The sequence below is a fragment of the Vigna umbellata genome, unplaced genomic scaffold (assembly GCF_029865625.1).
Source record: "Vigna umbellata cultivar VRB3 unplaced genomic scaffold, Vumbellata_1.0 scaffold_376, whole genome shotgun sequence".
In the NCBI taxonomy this organism is placed as follows: Eukaryota; Viridiplantae; Streptophyta; class Magnoliopsida; order Fabales; family Fabaceae; genus Vigna; species Vigna umbellata.
Genome location: NW_028274433.1, coordinates 81,043 through 91,153, shown reverse-complemented (window position 1 = coordinate 91,153; position 10,111 = coordinate 81,043). Strand labels below are relative to the sequence as shown.

Here is a 10,111-nt window from a genome sequence, read left to right as displayed (position 1 = left end):
ATATATATATATATATATATATATATATATATATATATATATGGTAAGTTATTATATTTTTTGATATTATTTTATATTTTCTTGATATTATCAGTTTTTACAATAAATATTATAGGGTCGAGAAACCTTATAAATACATGTTGGAATTTTGTGACTCAAACAACATTTGGTTGAAGGAGTCAAATAAGTTAAATAAAAATATATTCCTATCCTAATTTTTAGGAGAATTTTATGCATTATTTAATTAATTAGGTTTAATAGATATTTCTCAAATTAGTTACAAATTCTGTAGTATAAATATTTATTGCTTATGCTCAATAAAACAACAACATATCAGTTTCCCTTTCATTCTTTTGCCTCTTATACTTTAAAACCCAACAATTGGTATCAAGAGCAAAAAAGGATTTTACGGGATCTGTGATATAACCCACAAACACCTACAACCACAAAATAGCCACCACACATAAGATGGAATCTCAAACATCCTTTACTACTATTTTTGTACCTCTATTTGATGGACAAAACTATCAAATGTGGGCTATCAAAATGGAAGCATATCTAGATGCTAACGATGTATGGGAAGCAGTAGAAGAGGATTACGAAGTGCCTCCCTTGCCAAATAATCCTACGGTTGCTCAAACGAAAAGTCACAAGGAAAAGAGGCTTCGAAAATCCAAAGCCAAATCAATTTTGTTCACAGTCGTATCTCCAATCATTTTGAACAGAATAATGACGTTGAAAACGCCATATGAAATCTAGAAGTTTTTGAAGGAAGAGTACGAAGGCAATGAGAGAATCAAAGGAATACAAGTAGTGTTCATCTAGCTGGGGAGTAGAGTTGAAGTTTCTGTACAAATGACCCTTTTTCCTCTGGTAATTGATTACAAGACCCCTGTAATCGATTACCAGAGGAAAAATTGTCATTTGTACAAAAACTTCAACTGTACTCCCCACCTGGATGAACAGCACTCCCCAACTCTGTTTTTCTGACCTTTGCTACTTGTTTTGTTTTTAACTTTCTCCACCGAACTCCAAATGACTTGATTTTTGTTTTGTTGGAATCTAGACTCAAAGAGCTTTCAAATAGGTGTCAAGTGCATCAAAAAAATTTACCCCACTCAATTGTGGACAAAATAGCTCATATAGGTGTTTAAACCAAGGTTGGTGAAGTTCATATAATTGTTTGGTTTGTGCTAGTAGAATCACATCATACCTTAATTATACTACTATTTTACCTTGAATTATGGAAATTTTATAAAGAAATAAAATAAATTAGAATAATATAAGAAACATGAGACAATAACGTGATAGTAAACTCATTTAGGAATCTTAGAAAAATGTTGTTTTGGGGAAATTAACTGCATCTACTAAATTGGTCTAAAAATTATGAGTTAGTAATCATTTCAAAGATCTTTGAGTCTACATTCCAACAAAACAAGAATCAACTCATTTGGAGTTCGGTGGAGAAAGTTATGAACAAAACAACCAGCAAAGGTGAGAGGTGGTAGAAATATATAAAACGTTAACTTTAAGGAATTAACTGCACCTACTCAGATGTCCAAAAATTATAAATTAGTATTCATTGGAAAGAGTTTTGAGTCTACTTTCTAATAAAAAAAGAATCACATCATTTGGAGGTCTGTGGAAAAAGTTATGATTAAAATAGTCAGCAAAGGTCAAAGTTGACAGCATGTTATCTTATACGTATATCTTTCTCTCTTGTTGTCAAATCTATTATTTATTGAAAATGCCTTTTAAAATTTATGCATTATAACAACATTAGATGACATATTTCTTAATTAATAAAATGAAAAATTTTCCTATGAGACTCCGAGAAGGGGTGTTACAACAATGGTCATACACCTCACCTCAGTTGGAGAAAACCACCTAAATGGACATTTTTTTTGAAGAAATAAATGACCTAATCTCATTATTGGTGTAGGGAGCACACCCAATAACATTGAACTCACTCACCCATCTCAAAAAATGAAAAATTCAACAAAAATAGAGCATGGGGAGTAGTGTTCATCTAGGTGGGGAGTACAGTTGAAGTTTCTGTACAAATGACCCTTTTTCCTCTTGTAATCGATTACAAGACCCCTGTAATCGATTACCAGAGGAAAAATTGTCATTTGTATAGAAACTTCAATTGTACTCCCCACCTGGATGAACAACACTCCCCAACTCTGTTTTTCTGACATTTGCTACTTGTTATGTTCTTAACTTTCTCCACTGAACTCCAAATGACTTGATTTTTGTTTTGTTGGAATCTAGACTCAAAGAACTTTTGAATGACTGCTAACTCCTAATTTTTAGACCACTGTACTAGGTGAAATTAATTTCCCCAAAATAACGTTTTTCTAAGCTTCATAAATGAGTTTCATTTCAAGGTATTGTTTCATGTTTGTTATTTTAGATGGTTGAGTGAGTTTAATGGTCATGAGTTGTTTAGTGCACCAATTTATGATGAACTGTTATGTACTTTTTAATTTCAAAGCTTGTGGTTTGATGAATTGTTGATACGTTTTCCTATTAATGTATGTGGTTTTTAATATTGTTATAATTTTTCATTACTCAATACCCTTCATTATTCCTTTTTTATTTGTTTAATATTGAAGTATTCCAGCTTGAAGTATTTCAATAATGATCCATCTAGAAAACATTCAAAACACAGTCAAAAGGACTCCAAAATAACCCTAGGGAGTGCTTAAGTCAGGCCTGGGTAGTTCTTGTCAACTTTCAGTACAAAAGGAGAATTTTTCCCTTGTAAGCGATTACATGGTCCCAGTAATCGATTACAAGTGCATCTATCCTATGTCAATGGTGCAGGACCTCACCTCCCAATGAATGACGAACAAACTGCAGAAAAAATATATATTTTTGGTTACAAATAACCACCAAAATGATCAACAAAAACCAAAAGCAAAAGCCCAACCCCAAAATACGAATACGGAAGAGGAAAAAAGTACGTACCTTGTTTGAAGAACCTATGTCAGTGGACGAACCCATTGCACAAAAAAAAGCTCAGAACTTCGACACAATCGACACCGAAGGAGACACTTTGAAGAAACCAATGACGAAGATCAATGAACGTAGATCGTCGAAATCACAAACTCGACAGAGAAAGAGAGACTTCGAATGGGGCCAGCGACGACGAAGATTGTTGAGCGTTGAGAGAGATTGTTGAACGTCGAGAGAGAAATGTTCAAATGAAACTCATGAAAACCCTAAAATTGAGAGAGGAGAGAGAGTGTTGAGCGAAGAAGGGTGCTTTCGGAATAATGAAATCTGAAACCCTTATCCCTTTTTCAAATCAGATTTCTTAAAAAAAAATTCAAAATGGTCCACTACAACGCTGACACGTGTCATTGTCAAAATGTTATCAAATTTGCGTTGTCGCGGTCCAAATGTTTAATATTTGAATTTGAATTTCGTACTTCTTTTACATAATAAATTCTATACAGTGTCAATTAACTAGAAGTCATAGTGTAAGTTTTAATAAAATATTACAAAACTCACTAATCAGTCATGCCGATTAACATTTTACTTAGACTATTAATAGAACATGCACTCTATTTTTTTCAAAAGAAGAGTTTGTGATGAATTTAATGTGCATTAGAGAGTGAGAAATAAGGTGAGAAGATGCAATTATTTGTGATATACAAGAGAATGAAAGAAACAATAGATTAAAGTTGAAAGTAGAGAGTATGTTGACGTTGAAAGGAGTGTAAAAGAGGATAATAATGTGATATATTTTACAGAATTTTTGAAAGAGCAGAAAAGGAAGTGAAGAGAAGAGAAATGGGTTGTAACTCAAATCCTTGAAGGGATGAGAGGAATGGTATTCTTAAAGTATGCACTGGCAGCAGCAACTCCAGTTCCAAGCTTTACAGGGTAACCCACATCTTGGAGTATCATCTCCACACCAGCTAGACATCCCAACAGTTGCAACTGAAAAAATATTACAACAATTAACAAATAAAAATGTTGGCAACTTGGAACTAAGAGTATTGCAAACATGTTTTTTCTTATTTTAATAAATCATGTTAGACATTACCAAAGAGTTTTGGTATCTCAAACAATTCAAAATTTAAGTAATTCTAAGTTTCACGTTGAGTATATATGAAAAAGTTAACACCATATTAAAAAAAAACTATAAATATATTGATGTTGTTTCCTTATGCACTATCCCTATCACAGTTTTGAAGCTTGAACGATTGAAGTTGGACAGAAAGTTCTTCAAAGCTAGGATGGCAATATTGTATGTAATACATCCAACAATCAAGATCAAGAAAAAGAAAAGACTTATGATATTTTTTAACATGAGCCTTTAAATACTGATTTAGAGTAGTTAACAAATGAAATTTTGTAAATAAGTATATTGATTATTCAAAGATTACTTTTCATTTGACTTGAGAATTATTTTGGGAATCAACATTACCTCATTCAAGTAGCCAAGATGCCCAATTCTGAAAACCTTCCCAGCAACTTTGTTCAGTCCAAGACCTAAGCTCAAATTGTATCTCTTCCATGCCCTTCTAACTATTTCAGCACTATCAATGTAAGAAGGAACAACAACAGCAGTCACTGTGTCACTGTGCCACTCTTCCTTTTGGGTGCAATTCTTCAAACCCCATGCCTCTACAGCAAGTCTGCATTCACATGCATTATCTTATACACATAACCTAAAGCCAAAACCATTGTCTACTTAGATAAACCTTTGATCATTTGTCAAAACCAGTAACCTTTTCAAGTAAACACTGATATCATTCAATCATAAACCAACACATACATTGAATTTCATTGTAACCATTTTTGGACTAGCATACCATCATGGCTTACCTGGTTGCTGTGCCTAAACGATTGTGCCTTGCAATCACATTTTCAAGTCCTTCTTCAAAAACCAGATCAAGAGCAGCTCTCAGACCATACAGCAAATGTATGGAAGGAGTGTATGGCCAATAGGTTCCTAACTGGTAGAATTTCAGGTAGTCTTTCCAGTCAAAGAAAACTCTGAGTGACTTGGCAGTTTTTGAGGCCTCAATAGCTTTAGGTCCTGCAACCACAATTCCTATCCCAGTGGGAAGGGAAAGGGCTTTCTGAGAGCCAGTTATGGCCACATCTACTCCCCATTCATCCATGCGGAAATCAAGTGCACAAATGGAAGACACTCCATCAACAATGAAGAGTGCTGGGTGCCTGTAGGAATCTGAGTGTCCAAAGAAACAACGTCAGAATCTTTTCATGAAGGAAAAAACAACATTAAAAATCCAACAGCTGGTTAATGCAAATGTTTGATACATTTGCAGACCTGGAAGAGGTACTAGGAACACATTTTCATCAAAGAACGACAGAATTTATGTCAACATATCATTTGAGTTCACCAGTGGTGTTGCATGTGAATAATTTGGTAAAGTTTCAGATGCATACTTAGATCGGTTGGGATTAATCCAAGTGTGACTCACAGTTTCACGTTGGATAAAAAAGACAAAATTAAACACTAGATGAAAAATCCATGAACTTATTGTCTTAAGGTCTTAGATTAAAAGTGGTATTGATTCCTTATATATATGGGTTAAACTCATGTCATCTACATATATATATAATATCTCCCAATCAATACCGTCTTCTATAACATAACCCATCAAGATCAACGGAGTCAAGTTAAATGCTAATAACCTATGCAACATGTCTCACTATGATTATTACTTGGAGATAAACAGTTTGGCAGTTATATGCGTGATTCAGTAAGTACAGAGCAGTTATGTGTTTAGACAAAATACTAAACTAAGTAGTCCTTCAAAAGTATAATAGATGTTATAGGACAAAAGAAAACAAACAGCTAAAACTGCCAACCAAAAATATGTTCTCAATGGAACCAAGAGCAGTCATGAACATTAATATCTTTGAACATCAAAGACCAAAGACAAATGACCTGTTTGGATGAACATCTCCAGATAAACACTTCAAGGAGAAAAAAAAAATGAAAAAGCTAATATTTTAGAATTCTGACATATTGTGGATTGAGCTATTTCATTTTTATCTTCTTATTTTTCCCTTTCAAAGTACTTAGGGAGAAACTAGTCTACAATGATGATTTTGGGTCTTTCAGTGTATAGAGAATAAAATGGTACAGATGTGGATATTAAATGAGAAAAAGTTATGATTTAAGTCCATTAGATGAAACACTCACCGAGAATTTGTCTCACTTTGGCCAAGTTGTTGGTGACCCCAGTTGCTGTCTCATTGTGGACAATGCAAATTGCCTTTATAGTGTGTGCAGTGTCTGAAGCAATCTTTGATTCCAGAACATCAAGCTTAGCACCCTGGCCCCATTCACTTTCCACAACATCAACATTGAAATTCAGACGTTGCTGCTGATCAATCCAAAGCAAGCTGAATTGACCAATCAGGAATGATACAATTCTATCCCCAGGAGACAGTGTGTTTGTGAGAGCACTCTCCCAAGCACCAGTACCTGAACCATATCCAAAACCATTACTCAATAACAAGAGAACTAGTAAACTATAACCATGTGAATAACAAACTAACTGTTCTTAAACCACCTTACTCTCTATGCTTGTAATCATCTCCCAAACACCCATACACAAGAACAGTAAAGATATAAAAGAAAAAGAACAATCATTATTCTAGATTACTGTATAGGAGTCTTGCCATTATTTTCATGAATAAATAATGTAAACTTTCAAATCTAATATAAAAAACTATAACTGGGTCCTTGATTTTGTAAGAATTTTGTGTTAGATCTCTGAAATTGGTTTGTGATAAAAAATGACAATTTGTGGTGATTTTAATCCAGGGACTCAACTGAAAGGAATATTACTATATCAAAGATCTAATTATACTTTTGAGCCTGCTAAGCTAATTAAAATTTTCAAATAGTTCAAGGACTTGCTCTGGTTAATTTAACCTAAAAGTATAACCATTAAAGTTAGTATCATCCTCATCATTAAGATAATACACCCTAATTGATTTTATGAAAATTGCAAAACACACCCTTAAATTTTTGTTATTTAGAACATAATCCCTGATATGAAAAACATGCACTTCATCCTTAACATTTTCAAAGCATACAAGATAGATTCTTCATTAATTTTCAGCATACACAGAAAATGTTAAGGACTGAAGTAAAAAGTCACTTATACCTTGAGTTTATGAAACTAAAAAAGTATAGACATAACAACACTAAGATCAGTGTGGCTTGTTTATGCATACCAGTTGTAGGGATGAGAAATGGGGTTCCAGTAGTGGTCTTGAAAATCTTCTTGACATCCTCAAGCAGAGTTTTTGTGAGAGCAGGAATAGCTGGCGAGCGGTAGTCCTCATTGTTTCTGTTCATGGCCCTAATGATCTGGTCAGGGATGTTAACTGGCCCTGGAACAAAGAGGTGGTTTCTTCCTGGTGCATTGAAATAGTCCATCTTCTCTTGCTTCAAATTTCAACCACTTCTTTTGGATTTTCCCACAAAGAGTCCCCTAAACAAAATCCATCAAAAAGTCAGCTTTAACCACCTTCTGAATCTTTTATCATAAACTTTGTGCATGCACTGCTATTTACTGTTTTATTGTTCCTTACTTGAGGAGATTTGTGACAGAAACACGAACCTTAATGAGTTTTCCAACTAATAACACAGGAAATTCATGTTTAACTGCTAAAATAACCTAGTTCAGAAGTTAAGTTACACAAAGTTGATTTCAAGGAGAGAACAGAAACTGTTTAATTCTTATCATTATGTAACTGTATGGATGACCTTTAACAGCACCATAATATAAGAAAAAAATAATAAAAAGTATCCTGTTTCATCAACAGCTTTGTTGTGCTTTTACATTTATCATTCAAAATATGCTTTCTGTGTCTATCTTTTAGACACCCTTTTCTGCAATTAATAAGAAAAACTGAAATCATCATCTTAAAATATTAGAACTGATGCACAACTGAATCCTGCTTTCAGAAAATTCATTGAGAACAAGATTATAACAAAACACACTGTATAATGAAGAAAACACAGCAGAATATATTGGTGGACAGAACAAGAGGAAAGACCTGCTTTGAGTTGAAACTTGCACACCAGTAACTAAATTAAAACATGAAGAAAACTGTGATTACCGATCACCCCACTTGATTTTTCCACTTCCAAGCCAATTTTACAGTAAAGATAATAACACAGAGCATGAGTTTGAAATCATTCTTACCAAAATCCAATGGAAAGAGCCAACTAAACACACACACACAACATAATATATATGTATATGAAAAAAGAATGAGAAGAAGTGAGTATAGGTGGGAAGGAGGAGCTTTACAGAGTTTTTGAGGAATGTGGCAGAAGCAAGCAGGAGGTGTGTCTGGTGTTGTTAGAACCTTATTATATAAAAGTATAAATGGGAAAATTGAATTTTTATGATGAAGAGCTATGGTGAACCAATGAAATGCTAAGGTGGGGCCAGGCCATGTCACAGGTAGAAGATAAGAGGGAGAAACTTTGAACCTTGAGGCTGAGAATGGCTGAAGAGGGAACCTCTCAGTTTTGGCTGTGAAATGGCACATCATATCAACAATTTAGCTTCATCTCTAAAAGCCAAAAGGTTATCCATATTCCAAGTTTCTTGCACCTCCATTGCCTTCTAATTTTTATCATTATCATCATTCACATAATATATATTTGTAAGACAACCAATCTCACACGATATCAGTATGGAAATAGTTTTGCTTTGCTTTTAAACAATATCAGAGGTTCCAATAAATGGAACCGGTGTCATTTGATGGATAATACCTATCTAAATATATAAGTCAAGGATCTTATTGCTTAATTTATTTGGATTCAAATCAACTCTGCAGATTATTCACAACATTTTCAAATCTCTAACAGTCAAAATAAGAATAAACAATACATGCAAACACACATATTTTATACCAAAAATAAATCATGATATCTAATAGTCTTTTATATAAGAGAAGAAAAAAACCACTTTTCTGATTTTGAATAGTTTTGATATAGTAATATGTCTAACTATATACTGTAGAAAGAAGTCTTTTAAGATATTAAGTGAAGTAAAATACTAAAAGTTTAGTAATTCTGATATCAATAAGTTGGATGCATGCTTACCCTTATGTTAAAATTTACAGTGAAATATATATTTACTCTTTGAATTTTAATATGAAATTAGAATAAGCAAGAATGTGAAATGAAGTTGATAGGTAACTAAAGCATAGAATATGAGAATGATGAAGGTTGAGGCTAAGAAAGGAGGATGAAAGATAAAGAGATAAAACAATGTGAGCCACAGCTGAGTTGTGGGAAATGAGAGTGGTAGCTATCGCTTTCGTTCTTCCAAAGTTTCCACGTAAGACCTTTTTCCCTATCACTCTGTTCTTTTCACGTTTTCTTCGTCTTTTCTTTCTTTCCTTTCATTGCTACCTTCGGTTTCGGTTTCTGCTACTTTCACTTCCTCCCTTTCTCAAACTGCTAATTCTATATCTTTTAGGTCTTAGGCACCAAAAATATCTCAACAACTTTTCTACTATACCATTCATCACCATTTCTTCGATTTGTATTCAATCAACTTTTACTTTTATACTTTTACTTTTATGTATGAAAAATTATTACTCATTTCATAAAGTCTAAATTCTGATATAATTCTCTTATGACATTTTGTATTGTCCATTATAACTTTAAAATACACTTATTTTAATATTTAAAAAATAAATAAATAAATTTTAAAATATTAAAATCCGTCTATAGTATAAAAAACCATTTGATATTTAGAATGTCTCCATTAAAATAAAATTACTTTTTTTTGGTTATATTATTGTGAGTAAAAATCCATGTAATAATAATATACATGATTTTAGATTTTTATGGCACTTAAGCATTTAGTAATGTAAATGATATTTTAAAAGTGGTGGTAGTTTAAAAATGGTGAAACTCGATTATTTTAATATTAAATGGTTTTATTATATTCGAGTTTCATTATTTTAAATTGTACTTTAGAAACCATTTATGTGGAGTTTTCAACCTTCTCTCTAAGAGTTCTAACTCCTGAGTCGTTTCTTTGACGATCAGGATGTGTCAAATCAATCACGGTGACGAGGT

At 33.0% G+C, this 10,111-nt stretch overlaps 1 protein-coding gene across 2 annotated transcripts; it reads right to left on the bottom strand.

Annotated features, from left to right (window-relative positions):
* Positions 1–3,660: 3,660 nt before the first annotated feature.
* On the bottom strand, positions 3,661–8,479 carry LOC148190664 (serine--glyoxylate aminotransferase-like). 2 transcript variants are annotated; one of them, XM_088102680.1, is made up of 6 exons: positions 8,322–8,479; positions 7,237–7,496; positions 6,194–6,478; positions 4,843–5,209; positions 4,442–4,652; positions 3,661–3,951 (listed from the first exon to the last, which is right to left on the bottom strand). In XM_088102680.1, exons 2-6 carry the CDS (start codon positions 7,439–7,441, stop codon positions 3,814–3,816), a joined length of 1,206 nt encoding a protein of 401 aa, XP_087958806.1. In that variant the 5' UTR covers positions 7,442–7,496; positions 8,322–8,479; the 3' UTR covers positions 3,661–3,813. The 2 variants fall into 2 exon arrangements, with proteins under 2 accessions (XP_087958806.1, XP_087958805.1); XM_088102679.1 differs by having other exon boundaries at positions 8,214–8,370.
* Between the last annotated feature and the right edge of the window lie 1,632 nt (positions 8,480–10,111).